Source organism: Rhinolophus hipposideros (genome assembly GCF_964194185.1).
Source record: "Rhinolophus hipposideros genome assembly, chromosome: 12".
NCBI classification, from domain to species: domain Eukaryota; kingdom Metazoa; phylum Chordata; class Mammalia; order Chiroptera; family Rhinolophidae; genus Rhinolophus; species Rhinolophus hipposideros.
In genome coordinates, this window is record NC_138058.1 from 59,691,240 (window position 1) to 59,708,430 (window position 17,191).

A 17,191-nucleotide genomic window follows, 5' to 3' on the forward strand; every position below is an offset into this window, starting at 1 on the left:
AGCTCAGAGCCCTGATGAGGTCATAGATCGAGATTCACCAAGGAGTCCATCTTTCTGTCTTGCTAGCCTCAACACGTTGGTGATATTTCTACTTGGGGTTTCAAGACAGCGGCAGCAATTCCAGACAATGCATGAATTTCATCCAGCAAAGAAGGGGAATGCTTTTTCCCATGCATCTCTTTACATTAGCGCAGACACAAAAACTCCTTAACACACATTATAAGACAATGAAAATGCTATATTAGTGATTGCATTACCAATTCTTTGACACAAGGAAGAAGCTGGCAAAATAAAACTACAACCCTTTCGGCAAACAACAAAATTCAGAAACGTAAGTAGCTGAGGGACAGATCTGAGACTGACTTCTACTTTACAAGGTCATTTATTACAAGACTTGGAGATTGATAGTTGCGTTCTATGGGGGATAGTATGAAACTTGTGGAGGCCAAACGTCTACAAGAAATTTCTTACAAATAGTAGAGAAAGGTATTTTTATGACTACAGAAAAATAAGAAGATTAGAAGATACTTCATAGATACAATTTTCACAGCAGAGTCCCTTTCCTGAATGTAGGTCTGCTTAGCTCACGCTGACTGTACATTCAACATAACTTCTGGGGTGGTGAAGGCTCTGCATTTTTCACATGGCTTCATAGTGATTAATGTGAGGAGCGTATAAATGGAATCATATACTATGTGGCCTTTTGTGCCTGGCTTCTCTCACTTAGCACAATGTTTTCAAGTTTCGTTTGTGTTGTAACATGTACCAGTACTTCACTCCTTGTTATTGCTAAATAACTTTCCATTGTGTGGATAGACCACCTTTGGTCTATCCATCCATCAGCTGATCAACATTTGAGTGGTTTCCACTTTTTGGCTATTATGAATAGAGCTGCTATGAACATTGATGTACAAGTTTTTATTTGAATACTTGTTTTCAATTATTTTGGGTACATATTAAGGGGTGGATTTGTTGAGTTATATCATAATCTATGCTTAACTTTTTGAGGACCTGTCAAACTGTTTTCCACAGCAGCTGGAAAATTACGCATTTTGTATGATTTCAATTTTTAAAAAATTTATTAAGGTTTATTTTATTTTCCAGTGCAGTTACAGGTGAAGTTAGAGGAGATGGACAACTGGTTGGAGTAAGTGAGGAAGATAATGGAGAGTATTTTTTTTTTAAGTTTTGCTATGCAGTGGAACAGAGAAATGTGGGGGCAGTGAGATGGGGATCTGAGATCAAGGAAGTTTTGTTTGTTTGTTTATTTGTTTGTTTTTAATGAAAGATATACTAGAGAGTGTTTGTATGCTGATACAAATGGGAGAAATGATCCAGTGGTGAGAGAAAAAGCTAAGGAGGCAGAAGGAGCAGAGGAAATAACTTTAAGATGAGGCTTTTCAAAAGGGCACGAGTGAGTGGGATTCTGGCCCACTCAGAGGGCAAGCCCCATCTATTGTGAGCACGGGCACGCAGCTGGGGAATTGGCAGGTGTGGTGTGATGATGGGAAGGTTCCTGCCTGATTGCTTTTATTTATTCCATGAAGTAAGTGGTGAAGGCATGCTGAGAGGTCTCGAGAAGAAAAAAAGACATGGGAAATAAATGTGCTAGAATGTGGGAAAGGAGACATATCAGGGAAGGTTGCCACAGAGTGGTGAGTGCCCATGTGAGGTTTATGATGAGAATTTCAAGGGAGGCCAGTGAGCACAGTTGTGTATTCATCTCCAGTCACGTTTGGGCAAGGCCTGGAGTGGAAACATAGGACAGAGTCTGCATGTTGCCAAGCAAACACAATGGAGGGGGAGGGGGAAAGTGATAAGGGTAGTTTTCAAGGGAGCAATTACAATAATGTACATGGAATCTGGGGTGAGTAGAGAGGAGGTAAGGAGATGAGGGAAGACGGTTAGTAAAACAGAAGTGGTAAATACATCAGAGGTCTCAATAAGATTGAAGAAATATTAGGCTGGAAGCACTAGCCTAAGTCAGATGGACGAACAGGAGATAGGGATCAAATTATCAAATCAGAATGCTTGGAACAGAGATTCTGGAGATGGTGCAGTTAGTGGTGATGACAAGGTAAAGGGCATGTCCCTAGGAGTGGGTGGCTGAAGTGACCGAAATTACACTTGAGAAAGTCAAGAGCTGAGGTCCCAAGACATTGGATAATGCCCCTAGGGCAGACCAGAAGATTATCACCATCTAGAATGAATACATCAGGACATTTTTATAAGAATATTATGGCTTAAAGGGTAAGTAAAAATAGATTTTTGAATAAACAACTTGTGTTCTGCTTTCTTTAGACACAGATTTAAATGTTGGGAACTATTTCACTGGGTTAGGAAAATTATATACCACGAGGGATTTCTGGGGGAAGGGAGTGTGGACTAGGTTTATAATAATTCATAATGGTTGGTACACAAGCCTGCTAGGGGGTGAACACTGAAAGTTCCTGGCTCATCAAGGTCTTAGCTCACATTGTTTTGCTTACAAATCGCACGAACTTTTTGTTCATTTGTTGGGTAAGCTCGGCACACATGTTTACAATCTGGTTAAAGAATCAGCCATAGCAATGACGTTATTAAACACACACATACACAGTGGTGGCCACAGTAACAGCAGGGTGCCTCTGAAGTTTGATGTTCTCAAATTCAGTTTCCTCAGCAACTCATCTAAGAAAGGCCATGAAGACTCGAAGCAAGATGCCATTTTCCCATTCAGAGGAGAAAAAGAGTTTAGCCAGAAATTGTTCATAAAGGTTGGCGTGAACCCTAGTTGTCCTCCTGGTAGGCAGTCACAGCAGTAGACACCCAGGATGTTCTGATCTCTTTGGCTCTGGTTGATTTCTGTAACCATGACAAGAAGCCATCGACAATCAACCAAGCAAGGCTGTGAGGATCTGGGAAACTTACCAACCACATTGCAGCCCTCAGGTTCCCTATTTAACAGAGGAGTGATATTACAATTCATTCCTGGTCAGGAGGCTGGTCAGATGCCAAAAATATTAATCCTCGGCTGCATCCAGGTTTTTATATCCAGGGACATAAAAACCATACTTGTTATTTTAATAGGAGTTTATTATAAGGACTACAAAGGCCAAAGGGAAATGCCCAGGAAATATAGACGTGGCAACTGAAGGAAGCCACAGGAGGAGTTGGGGTTAACAACGGGAAGAGGTGAGTTACTGGAATCCAGAAGCTTGGAGGAAGAGCCTGGGGGTGGGGTGGGAGGAAGGTAGAACTCAGACCTCAGAGGAAACAGCACTGAACAGTTAGTGCAGTACCTTTGAGGGGTACAGTAAAGGCTGGTTCTGAGAAGGGAGGAAGGCTGTAAACTTCAACCAAGCATAGCTGCCAAGGTAAAGAGTTGCTGCCACAATGACACCCCAGGCGCCCTAAGCAAACTTCAGGAAGCAAGCGCCTTCTCTCTCTCCTCTTGCCTTGCAGGCTTTCTCTAGCGCCCCCTATTGGCAGAGCCTAACAGGGTGCCAGCTGGCAAAGAAAAATAGAACCATATTGGGTTGGTGCAGAAGCTCAGCCGCAGCAGCCATAGGAAAGAACACAAGTTTCCAATTTGGGGTTATTACAGGTAATGCTGTTATGAACATTCTTGTACATATCTTTTGAAGCACTTGTGCACTCGTATTTCGGAGCTATATACACGGGAGTGTACTTACTGGATTAATAGATACAGATATCCATTCTAGTGAGTGTATAGTACTATCTCATTGTGATTCAATTTACATAGTTTGAATTACTATTGAAGTGGACCATTTTAGACCACTTGGATATCTTTTTTACAAAGAAGTCTGACTAAGTCTCTCGCCCATTTACAATTTTCTTATTGCTCTATGGAGATTTTTAAATATAGTCTTGATACAAGCTCTTTGGTTATATGTATTGCAAATATCTTCTCCCAGCCTGTGAACTTGCATTTTTCACTCTCTCAGTGGTGTCTTGTGAGAAACAGGTGTTCCTAATTTTACGTAGTACAATTTATCAATCTTTTCCCTTAGGGTTAGTGTTGCTTGTGTCTCCTTTAAGATATATTTCCTTATTCCAGGGTCACGAAGATATTCTCCTATATTATATTCTTTTTTTCTATTTTCCATCTCTTTGTCCATATGTACTGAATTCTGAGTAATTTCTTCAGATCTATTTTCTGATTTACTAGTTCTGTTTTTAACAATTTTTAATCATCTTCTGGGTTCCTAATTAAAATATTATCTTTTTAATTTTGAGAAATTTTATTTTTCCCCAATTATGCCTAGTCATTTTTGATAGCCTTTGTTCCTGCATGTCTTTTCAAATTACTCCTTATTTCTTTAAACATATTAAACGTATTTAATGTATATTCTGTACCTAAAAATGATCATATCTGTAGTCCTAGCAAGTCTGAGTCTACAGTTCAATGTTTCTAGTATTGCTTGCTTATGGTGGCATATTTCCTTCTGACTTTTAGAATTGTTTGCTATGAATTTTTAAATTTGTTGGAATTTTATCCATGGGAAGCCTTCAAAGCCTGGATTTAAAGCATGCTCTTCCAGAGAATTGTACTTGCTTGTGCCTAAAAATACTACTAAATCAAGACCACTTGAAATTTTTGTTCTTTTTGTCCTAAAAGTTTAAGGGCTTAGAAATCTCTGGGAGACTCCCTCCAATCCCACCCTGAGCCAAGACCTATTTGGGCAAGTGTCTTTATCTCTCTTTTTTACACAGAGGCTATTGCTTTATGGCAATCCCCACCTTATGACAGGATCTCTGACCCAACTTCCCATTTCGTATGGGTCCCAGGCTTTGTCTCTGGTCCCCAAATTTGGTCTGTTAAAACCCTGGTATTGGGCACCAGAAATCTGCAGATACCACCAAAGCAACACAGACCTCAGTCATGCTGATTATTTTGGTTGTAGGCTTTTTTAATCCCTCTCTTATTCCTTCCCCTTATTTCTCTGCCAGTTCAACGACTTAAAATATTTTTTACATTTTATCATTTAAAAATATGTTTTAATATTTTAGCATCATCTCAAGTGTTCTGTACCAGGAGGATTTCTCTACACATCTAGTCCACCATATTGTCAGAAACAGAAGTCCAACAATTTTTCTTAGAAAATATGTCACTCATGCAGGAGTCCTATAACGCAGGTCATTTCTATATCAGCAGTTGGTCCAGTGTGTTTTACAAACCCACATTTTCTCTTTCCTTCTCTGATTGTTCATGTTTGTTTCGAGTGTCTCTGGAGAAATTCCTTCTATAACTTGCATAGTTGCCATAACTGAGCACAGATTGAATGAAACCTCTATAAGAATAACAATTATTACAGTAGATAACTAGACGATTATCCAGGACTACATCAAGTTGGGAGACAACACAGGCTATGGGAGAGCCGATCAACCCCACTGATACCCTTCTATCAAGATCAGAGCCATCTTCTTTCGCAAGTTTGCAATTTAGGAAGAGATAGTTGTTTCAATTTAGATAATCTCACTGGTTGGGGATATAAATTTAAGAGAAGTTTCTGCTAAAGCCAGAGGGGATATGTCAACATAGATGCTTTATCACTTTAGGTCTTTGTGGGCAGCTTCTGAACAATTCCAGTTCTGACCTTATACAAAGATCATCCTTGCAATACTTTAAAGAAAAAAAAATCCTCCAGTAAAGGTGATAGGGCAGAAAGCTGGCCAATCTCTTAATCTAGAAAGAACATTTTCCGTCTTCTTAAAAGGGCTTTAGGAGGATCATCATATAATGATTGACTTAGGATTTTTACTGTTTCTGGGAAGCTGCTGATGGCTCTGGTTTGTTTTTATATGCATGAGACCAGCCTCTTTCTGTTCTAGCTCTTAAATTAGTATGGGTTAATAACACACCACATCACTTCACGGCTAGTGTTTCTTACAGCTGGTTTCTTGGAAGGATTTGCAATATCCAGTTCTCTTCTACAAAGTGACACTGCTTTTCAAAAAGGGCCATCCAGTTTTCCCCGCCAACTTCTCCCATGGCTCACATATAACAGGAACCCGATGAAAATCTGTTAACCCTGGGTCCTGTAGACATCAAAAATACAGCCTAGAATTTCATAATTTTTTTAGTAACACCACATTTTCCCCATGTGGAGTTCCACCTTTTCAAGGAACAAGTAGGTATTCATTTTATAGTAATGTATGAGGGCCCTTCCTGTCTGGGTCAATGGCATACTTTTATGATGACCTTCCAAAGGCAAAAATAGGTCCGTGTTGGTCTTCCCTCATGTCCAGGGGAAATCGTGGTGGTGGCTTGTTGTTGCCAATAGGCAGCTGGTGAGACTGGTCAAAAGAGAGCCTCACTTCCTTGGCCAGTTGGTGGAGTACGATAACCATGTTTGCGAGGCACATTCACCCAGCCTTGGCATGTGAAGGAAGAGGTGCTTTGCTGACTGGCTGGCCCATCCCACATCTGGCAGCCCTCCCAGTGTCAGGGCGAATGGCTTCTTGCAATGAGATGTAGCCCTTCCCAGCAGACTTGGCATATGCCCACACTTCAGCGGTTACAGCTCAGCTTTGATTCAAGTTCCGGTTTACACTACTGCACTTCTCAGAGCATATCAGATCGCGACAGTTTTATTATGTTCACCTGTCATGTGCGCATCAGCTATGGCTGGCTCCCTCCCAAAGTTCAATGTTTGCATCTTGGGAGACAGACTAACTGTATTTTCCCCAAGACTCCAGAGACATAGGGGCTCTGCCAGCCACCATGCTATTAGCTATGGTTTCTGGGACGCACGGTATAGAGTCTATTTCCATCCAACTTGGACCCAACCCCCAGAGGTTCTGCCCCACAGAAGCCTTGATGTCACTGTTGTTATTTAGGCCTGATTTACTTAACTGTTTTTCAACTTCCAGCATCCTAATGTGGAGGATTGTTTCTATTCTGATTACTGGATCATAATTTTTTGTAATTGTTTTCTGGTTTCGAAAAACCTCACTCTCCTTTGCTCTTTCATAATTTCTCAGCTTTTTCAATGGCATTGGTCCTTAGTTTCTGCCTCTGTCCCCACGAATATCTTTCTGGTGGCTAGTGGTCAGCCCTACCCTAGGCAGTTAAGGAGGTCCCTTGTCCTTTGTTTCTCTGTTCAGCAGATGATCCCTTGCTGTGTTGGGGGTAGGGGTTCCTCTCCCAACTTGAGGCTGGGGAGGCAGAGCCCGCAGAAAGCGAAAGTGCCCATCTGCATGTTCCCAGCCTCTCTAGCCACCAGCCTGGTGGTGGGAGGAATGGGAAACCCAGGTTCAACCAAGAAGAGATAATCACTCCGGGTGTTTCTCATCATCAAAGCAGGGGCCATGGTGGTTCTTTTGAAGGCCAGGGCATGGGGAGCTGTGGTTGGGGCTGTGAGTCCAGCGGAAGTCCCGGGACCTGGCAGTCTGCTCACTGGTAAGGAAGTGCAGGATGTGTATACAGAGAAGCAGGACAGGCTGAGGGAGAGTGCTCAGGGAATCTGGACTTTGGGGGAGAACTGACCTTGCCCTTTGGGCTCCTGGATGTCTATGAGTCAGGTTTCTTGGCCAAGCTCCAGGAGGTGGGCAGGGGCTGGGGGCTGGGAGCCCCAAGAACACAGGGCTTGCTAGGTGTGCACTAGTTACACGGTAAGACTCAGAGGTACCTTGACCTTCAGGGGGAATGCGGGGCCAGACCCTGAACCCTCGGATCATTTACCCAGTGTTGCCAGGACTCCTTGACCTCCTGCCCGTGTCCTGTCAGAAGCGACTTTATTGCATTAGCCAGGTAGCACCTATATTATCCAGATTGCCCCCTTCCTTCCCTCTCCAGACTACCACCTAATCTTCCAGGTTCCTTTTCATCCCTTTTCTTTCTCCCCTACCCAGCATCCTTTGCTCTGATTGTTTGTCTGAACCTGGACCATCCCATAGCAGCTGCCCTTAGACAGAGGGTAGAGCTGTCACATGTACGGTCATGGGTGGGGTAGGAGCTTTCCTTGACCAACACCAATTTATTCTAAATCAGAGATTCTAAAAAGCTTTGGTCTCTGGACCCTTTACAGTCTTAAAAAAGCAGGACTTTGAAGAGCTTTTGCTTATGTGGGTTATTCTATTTATAGTCACCATATTAGAAATTAAAATAGAGAATTTTTAAGAACATTTATTTTAAAATAACATAATTAACCCACTATAGGTGAACATATGTACAATTCTTATGGAAAATAATTGTTTTCCACTTTTGAAAATATTTAGTGAGAAGAGTGACATTGTTTTACATTTTTGCAGATATCTTTAATGTCTCTTGTAACAGATAGCTGGATTCTCCTATCTGCTTCTACATCCTATCTGTTGTTGCAATATCACACGTCTTATGGCTTCTGGAAAATTCCATTACACTTGTGAAAAAATAAGAGCAAAAAAAGGCAAATAGCATCTTGTACTATGTTTCAGTCACTTAGAGAACTGGAAGGGTCTCAGGGACACCCCCCAGGGTTCCCAGCCACACTTTGGGTATCTCTGATCTAGAGCAGGGGTCAGCAAACTTTTTCTGTAAATGGCCAGAATTCCTTCATAGGAACAGTGTAAATATTTGGGACTTTGCAGTCTTTCACAGCTATTTAATTCTACCATGGTATCAGGAAGCAGCCATAGGTAGTAAACAAATGGGTGTGACTGTATTCCAATAAAAACTTCTTTACAAAAATACGTTGGAGGGGCTGGATTTGGCCCATTGGCCATAGTTTGCTAACTCTTGATCTAGAATCTAAACTTTCAGGGGCCCTGGGTTTAGGGTTTGTGCCACAAAAGGGAAAGGACAGTGCCATCTGACTCATCCTAGACAGGCTCCTTCCAGAGGAAGAGAAAAAGAATTTCTCAGAAAAGACTAGATTTTTCTATTTCTAATTATTCTAGTTCCCAATTTGGTAAGGTCTGCAGCCTCTCCCTTAGTACTTAAATAACCCTTGGCCAGCTCTTCCTCTGCCACAGTCCATCTAAGCCTCTGCCCTTAATTCTGCAGCTCGTCAGAAAGCACAGCACATCCCACTCTGGGGAAACTGTCATCATCATGGCCTCCACCCTCACCCCGAGTCATGGGCACTGGGAATGGGGCAGGCGGTACAAGATAACCAAGTGGGCCAGCCATCCCTCTGACTCCTGAGCCAGATCACTTTAGTGTCACTTTGTCAACTGTGCTCCTGTTTCCTTTTGGAGCCTCTTTCCCAAATAGCCTCGTTCCCAGGGAATGAAAGCTGTCTTTGGCCCTGAGTCTCAGCTGCCTTCAACTGAGACTTGTTCACCCCCTGCTCTTGTTCACCCCCTGCTTCCAGCCCTGGTAGGAATAAAACATCTCCCAATGAGAAGGTGTTTTTCTTTCACTGCTGCAGAGGCAAAGGGGGTTACTGATGGTTCTGGTTCGCTTGTGGGTCTAAATCTCCAAACTGTTATTTCCTATGGTTACTCCTGCTCATCCCTTCGTTCCACCCACCCCCTCACAGCCCTTTTGTTCCCTGGTCTGACTGTGCTGGGTGCTGTCCGGCTGGAGGAGACAGCCTTTGGACCCCACGGTCCTGTCAGGGCCTTAAGGAAGACAGCTCTGCTGGAAAGAGCCTGAGGCAGCTTTAGAAACCTGTGATGATGGCATTTGCCCTTTCTCAGCCCTCCGCCCGCTTCATCCTTTTTTTGCCCTCCTTGTCTTCTCTACTCGGGCGATGTGGTCACCTTTGAGGGCTTGAGTCTTAGCTGGGCAGGTTGGGGCGAGCCCCAAACCAGTCTCCCAGTTATCAGGAAAAGCCCCATGTTCTGGGGGACCCCCCCCCCATGCACACCCAAAGCCAGCTTTCCCAGTTTCGTCCTCAGAAAAAGATAGTGTGCCACAAGCTTTGGAGGAAATTCCCCTGGTCCTCTTCTTATCGTCCTTGAACTCAACCAGGAAGATCCTGCTCTTTGGCTTCAAAATAGAACATTCGAGCTGGACTTTTATGGTCCTGAAGAGCATTGTACTCGTGCCCACCCACACCTGGTCTCTGCTCCTCCTGGCCCTGTGCAGCTGCCCAGAAGCAGCTCTGCACAAGCTCTCTAGGCCGAGACTCGGTAGATTTACGAGTTCAGCCTTGGCCGAGGCCTTCTCCCCATGGCTCCCAGCCACAGTCCAGCTGCTCTCCCCCATCCCATGCACCCACGGCTGGGACATTCTGTGTCTCCTTTTCTGACTCCACCTCAACTCGCTGAGTCACCCCCTCAGCCCTCTTTCCCCTGCTGCACTGGCCAGCCCTATGGAGGAACAGCACCCCATCATGCCAGAACCCTACCCCTGGCCGCTCCCAGCCTGCCCAAAACCTCAGTTATGCTCATGATGGCCATGGTAGCTCTAGCTAAGGCTACCCCTGTTGGGACTCTAGTCAGCCTGGACCATCCCCTCCCTCTCTGAGGCCCTGAAGTTTAACAAAAAGCTGATTCCTTTTCTGTCTGGACTTCAGTTGCCTAGTTGAAAGTTATACCAGGTCTGGAAAGTTACTTCCAGTATGTGTAGACTCTGTGATTAGTCCTCAAACGATTTCTTCAGGGCCAGAAATAAATTCCACTAAAACCCTATCAGATGTGTGGCACCCTGTGGCTTAAGGAGAGCCTGGGAGGGCAGTGTCTGTGGGGAGGAAGCACATCTGTAGACAGATTATAGAAATAACTCCCGAGCCAGTGAGGCCTTAAGCCAAAGTCATACAAGGAACCCACTGACCCCAGGCTTTGTTTTTCCTGGAGCTTAGGTTTCTAACATGATGGAAACAAAAGACGAATTATCCCCCTGGAAAAGATACCCGTTCTCCATTGAAGGTCATTCACGGATGTAATCGAGTCTATCAATATTCTTCATAGGCAAAGGCTTTACGGTGCTGCCTGGTTCAGTTAAGGTAGAGCTGCCTCTGGGTAAGATCTTTGCAAACTAGGCAGCTGCAACCATCTAAAAACACCTCTGGAAACTGGAATGCAAGCAATGTAAGCTTTATGGCTTAACCTGTAACTAACTCACATTAAGAAAAGTCTGGAAGGGTGCAGAACCCAGAAAATGGAGCGATGAGGGGCAGCTGGAGAGACCATAATTCACAGACAAGCCCCCTACAATCCTTCCTGCCTCTTTGATGTCCGGTAAGCATCGTGTGGGGTAGTAACAAAACATGTTCCCTTCTTCAGTTTTTCCTCTGGCTAGGTAATCCAGGCCCAGCTCTGTTCACTCTCATAATTTCCAAGAGCCTGTCTGGCCTTTGGCTGTCCCATCAGCACCTATGGCTGCTGCCACCTTAGACACCCACCTCTGCACCTGTGCAGCAGTGTCTGTCTTCTAGCAATTTCCAGAGGGTTTGTGGGAACTTGAGCAGGAGAAAGCAAAGGGTAGTGCCCTAACTCAACCTCCAACCCAATCAAACCCCTTCCTTGTCCCTTTCCCTTGAAACTGCCACAGGGAAGTCACCCCCTCGGTGCTCCCTGCTGCTACTGAGTACTCTCATCACAGAGATGCCCGCGGTTTTACCTGGTCTGTGCGCTGGAACCTGGGAACTGAGTCAGATGTGATGGGTAAGAGAGTGAAGACATGCAGGGCCTGGTAGAGAATCCAGGCCCCTAAGCTTGAGTGCTAGTCTCGGAGAAAAGGGTAAGTGTGATCATTTGTCACCAAGAGCTGGTGAGAGTGGCCTGGTAGGCAGGAGAGCCTCTGCTTCTCCAGAGACTTGGGGCCCAGCCTCTGCCTCCTTTGATCTGTGGCCTGAGGTGGTGGCTGTGGTGGAGTCAAGGCCAGAGTACCCCAAGCCTCCAGCGTAGAGACGAGATCGCATCGGCCACTTCTGCAAGACACAGGGATGGAAAGTGAGTAATGCTCACTGTTGCAGCTTCTCGAAGCCATTGGCACCCAAACGTCGGCCTTCTTAGTCTCCCTCCCTGAGGCCCTGCCCTTCCATGACTGCTCTGATGACAGCGGTCTCTGGTTCACCACCCCTTCTGGCCCCACACATTCTCCTGGTCACCTGAGCCTTGCCGGGAAGCACATGAGAAGCCAGCTGAGGAGAGAGCGAGCCCTGAGAGGAGACCCCACAGTAGGGAGGGAGGTGGACAACAGAGCTGGCCACAGTCATGGCTGGGCAGTGGGGAGGGCAGCAGAGCCAGGGCAAGGAGAGGCACCTCCTGACACTGAACAGTCCTGAGCCCTCATCTTGCCCAGTCCCCTGCCCAGTGCACTGGTATCTGGCCCCAGACATCAGTGCTGCCTACTCCCTCCAAGCTGAGGACTTCCATGATAGTCCATCCTTCCAGGAGGAGCGTGGATAGTCCCAGCAAACCAGGTTGACTCTGCCCTCCTCTTGGCAGCTCCTTCACCTGAGGCTGAGAGGGCACTGCTCCTGGCTGACTACCCCTCCTCACCAAGCTGCCAGTGTACTAGACCTAACCAGTCTCTCATGTTTCATTCTTCAACGTGTTGTCAACTATATGCAATGGCCTTGCCTTGGCCACCATTTTACAGCTAAAGCAATGACTATCCACGGCCACCACCCCAGGTGCCGCTGTCACCATTTTAGTGTTGTGCCCATCTAGTCTCAATTTTTTGCATTTCAGCTACATTTTCTTGACAGAAAAAATCCTCAAGTTTCAAGACATTTCAGAACTATGATGTTTAGGGGAGAGACATGGTTAAAAGCATCTACCATAAAGATAAAGTTGACCCTATTACAGCGCTATTCTCAGAGGGCAAAGCTTTATAGCACAGTTATACTCTGCAACCAGCAACTCACATGCCAGCCCCTGGGTCTGCTTGGTGGCTGTGTGTGTGGATGGCGGTGGCGTCTGGAGTCAGACTCCCTGCATTCAGACTGCATTTAGCCACTTAATCTCCCTAAGCTTCAGTTTCCTCATCTGTTAAATTATCCTCCTTTGGTTCTTGTGTGGATTAAAAGACAAGAGTGCACTAAAGCACTTAGTCCAGCTCCTGGCATAACTTTAGCATCCAAATAATGCTAGCTGTTATTGAGATGGTGATTTATTGTTAATTATACTTTCATTCATGATCTTATTTCATACCCTGGAAGAGAAGTAAGGCTCCTGTTACTTCCCTTTCAATATAATAAAACTGAGGTGCAGGAAAGGTAGGTTGCAGTCTGGTAAGTGGTACATTCAGGAAGCCCCCACCCCAGGCCCCACTGTGCCCTCTGCTCCCTCTTTCCCCAGCTTAGTTGCTTCTAGAGTGATGGTTTTTTAGACTATTGTTATTCCAGAGGGGAAATCTCTTTGTCACACAAGTCCAGAGGACATGAGTCATTGTATGATGGGATGATGTCCCCCCGAATCTAGGACTCCCCTAGGTGTGGTTTCCTTTCCTAGGCACCAACCCTGGAAACTGCTCCTTTTTCTCCCCTCCCACTTGGCACCCCAGAGTCTTGGGACCTCCATGAATTTCCCTCCTCTTGGAGGAACCACAGTCTCATGAAGTCATTTCCAATCACCACCCTCCACTGCACACTAAGAGCCAATCTAGGCTCCTGTTGTTTGAGAGAGCAGGAAACAGCTGATCCCCATGTTGCTCTGCTCAGGGCAGGGGGCCTGAGTCTAATATCCGTCTATCCCTAACCCCCTTCCCCCAGGCCCTGGGCCTGTGGCCTACCTTGAGAGGGTGCAGGTAACAGAGTCCACGCAGGAAGGGTGGCCAGGCAGGGCCAGGCAACTCATGGCCAAGTGTGCGGGTGAGGTGGGCTATGTAGCTGGTAGCCAGCAACAGCACATCCAACTTAGAGAGCTTGGTGTCGCGGGGCACGGCAGGCAGAGCAGCCTGCAGGGCCAGGAAGGCCTGGTGCAGTGTCCTCACGCGGCTCCGCTCCCGCGCTGCGTTCTCAGGACTGGTCTCACTCTGCACAGAGGACCCAGGTGAGTGAGTCTGAGCACATCCCCACATGTCCTTGGCTTCTAAGAACATTCTAGTGTGAGGTCTCCTGCCATAGTAGTAGCACACTGGTCAGCAGAGACCAACAGGCCTCACCCCCAATTTGTCTCTTGGCCCTGCCCCGCTTTACCGCTGAGGAAATGGAGAAAAGGCCTTGCCTGGGGTCAGATGGAACAGGATGACAATGCTTGTCTCAGACCCTGAGAGTCCTGTACTCTTTGTAAGTCTCCACGGTGCCTCCTCCTAGCCCTCATTCCATCCATATGCATGTCTGAACCCAGTTTATCAGGGGGCCTGCCCTTCGGGCCACAGGGATCACAGAGCCATGCCTGTTCAGTAGGGCTGACCTTTGCCCCACCAGTCCCGTGAGGAAGAGACAGCTGTGGCGAAGAAGAAAGGACCAAACCAGGGTCAAATCCCACAGGCTGATGTCCCGGCCCTGCCACTGACGGCTGCCCTGGGACTTTGGGATGTTCACATCAGTCCTCCAAGCCTCAGTTTCCTGAGAGAAGTGAGTCAGGACAGCTCTCTGAAGCGCATTCTGGTTAAGACCAGCTTTGAAGTGTCCCAACCACCCCAGCAGGGAGCCTTGTTGTCAAAGGAGCCAATGTCCCCTCTCTTGGGCAGGGACTACAATACTGAGTGAGGCTCTGCCCTCAGAGGCGACCTCCCAGGCCTCCAACCCCGGCCTCCCCAGCTCCCCTCTGCAAGGCCGGTAGTTCCTTACCCTGCCTCCAGCCAGGCTCCTGGCCCTGACCCCTCTCAGTCCAGGGGCCGCTCTGCTCCACCTTTGGTTGCTCCAGATGGTCTCTTCCCACAAGTGGTGACTTGTCCTGCTCAGGCGGCTCCTCCTCCTGTCACTGCCTGCTACCAACCTCGGCCTGGCCTTCACCGGGCTTTGCCCTACTCCAGGCATAGCTGGTGCCCCTGTGGTCTCCCTCTGTGACATGCCACACCCCTGGGATGTGGTGTCAAGGCCTCCAGGCCAGGAACACAGTGCCTAAGGAGCCCTTGGGCTCAAGTTAGCTGGGGCAGGCTGGTCATCCAGCCAGCAATGTCTGTATCTGAGGGAGCTGGCGCCAACTCAGTCCTGCCTCACTCCTTGCTCTGGGAAAACGGCCCACCGGCACAGCCCCCGCGAAAAGCCTCCTGCCTGCCTCCCAACCAGCTGAGGGGTGGGGGTGCAGGGGGCTGGGAGTGGCCAGGGCCTGGGAGGAGGCCCTTCTGAAGGAGGCAAGAGGATGGTGGGAAGGGAGCTTCCTTCCTGGAGCCTTGCTTGAGCCTGACAGCTGTCCCGTGATAGACCTGTGCCTTTAGCTTTGGAGTTCAAGTCCATGGAAGGGCCTTGAACCTTCTTCTCTGTGCCAGAAGCCTGCCTGCACACATCCCTGAAAGGACTTTTCCTCCCCTTGCCAGTGAACATAAGCTTCCAGCTACAGGGTGCTACTCTCCATCTCCAAACATGCCTCCTGTTTCCAACCCAATGCTTTTCCTCTTGCTTTTCTGCCACCCTGCAATACCTTCCACTAGCTCATCCAGGGCAAAGGCTGCCCATCCTGTGGGTTATTCCCTTCATTTGTGAAGGCACAGAACCCAGAGCTCCTGGCTCCCTGTTGGATTGGTGCCCCCATTTATACACAACCACACCCTGGCTGTCTCCCTATCAGTTCCATGTTCTCAGATCAGCAATGCCAGGCACTGTGCTAAGTGCTTTATATACATTTCCTTATCTATTTCTCAGCTCAACCTTATAAGAAAATAGACTCTTACATCCTCATTTTACAGATGGGAAAACTGAGGTATTGGGAGGTGAAATAACACGCCCTATGTCAAGCACTTAGTAAGTGATGGGGGTGGGGTGGGGGAAACACAGACATTCAGTGGACTTGGAAGGCCAACCCTTACCTGATGCTATTCTGCCTTGGGTGGGCTACTCACCTGTCGGTCCCCATGCTAGATGTGGATGGAGTCTTTGAAAGCAAGGACCAGGATGTTTGCAGAGTGGCATTGTATCCTCCATCCAACTTGTTAGGAGTAGGAAGAAATAGCCCATCTGCTACAGTAGCCCCTCCCTGCCCTCAGGTTACAATCTCTGCCTGTAGCAGAATCATCTTGCATGTCCCTTTCCCTGACTCTTGAGCTCCAGGGGAAACAAAATAAATGAAAGGAAAGCACAGAGAGGACAGAAAAACAAAAGTGGCTATAGATACAATCGGACAGAACACCCAGCCAACCAGAGAGAAAGGAAAAAAGAAAACAAGTAAAATTGACCTGACTGTCCAACAATAAGAAAGTGATTAATTAAATTTTGCTATATCCATAGCATGGAATGATGTACAGTAAAAGAAAGAATAAGACAGACCTCTGTATAACGGCATGAAAAAACTCTCCAAGATGCACAATTAAGTGAAAAAACCTAGTTATAGATCAATATGTATCATAAGATCCCAGCCAGGATCAAAACACCAAAAAACACAACCTGTAAATGTGAAGGTTTACAGGCTTATGTGAACACATAGGAAGGAAGCTGAAAAGATGCACACACAGCTTTTCTTTTTCTTTTTCTTTTTTTAACTCAAGATGCAGACAATTAAACATATACCTCAATTTGTGGCACACTGTTGTGTTTGGTACACACAGGACCACTTGTTAACTTCCCTCCCTCTTTCCCCTCCTTCTATTTCCTTTTATCCCATTCCTATCATTCTTCCCTATTATGTGCAACCTCTCTAAACTGCTTAATGTAAATTATTTTGCTAGTATGTTTGGTAGTTTGAAAGTATGTACACAAATTTTTTGCCACTCCTCTGTTCAAAAGGTGGAGCCTAATCCCCTCCTCCCCCTGTGTGTGGGCCCCACATAATCACTTACTTCTAACAGAGTGTGGCCAAAGTGTCGGAGTGTCACTTCTGAAACTAGGTTATAAAAGACACTGTAGCTTCCTCCATGCTCTCTCTCAGAGCGCTCAGGTCTCTCATATCGCTCGCTCTGAAGGGAGCCAGCTGCTATGTAATGAATATACTCAAGTAGCCCTGAGGATAGGCCCACGTGGTGAGGAGCAGAAGCCTCTCACAGACAGACAGCCAGCACTCCCTGGCACCCATGTGAATGCACCACCTTGGAAACAGATCCTCCAGCCCCCGTCCAGCCTTCAGATGACCACGGCCCTGGCAGACAGTCTGAGTGTAGCCCATGAGAGCCCTGTGAGCCAGTCTCACCCAGCTATGCTGCTCTGACCCATAGAATTCCTGACCCACAGAAGCCATGTGAGATCATAAATGCGTATTGCTGTTTAAGTTTGGG

General features: G+C 46.7%; 1 protein-coding gene across 1 annotated transcript; it reads right to left on the reverse strand.

Moving 5' to 3' along the window:
* Positions 1-11,624: 11,624 nt before the first annotated feature.
* TCF23 (transcription factor 23) lies at positions 11,625-14,837 on the reverse strand (the record flags this gene model as incomplete). Its single annotated transcript, XM_081068326.1, has 3 exons — positions 11,625-11,804; positions 13,613-13,855; positions 14,616-14,837. The coding sequence occupies 3 exons, from the start codon at positions 14,835-14,837 to the stop codon at positions 11,625-11,627; spliced, it is 645 nt and encodes a 214-aa protein (XP_080924452.1).
* Between the last annotated feature and the right edge of the window lie 2,354 nt (positions 14,838-17,191).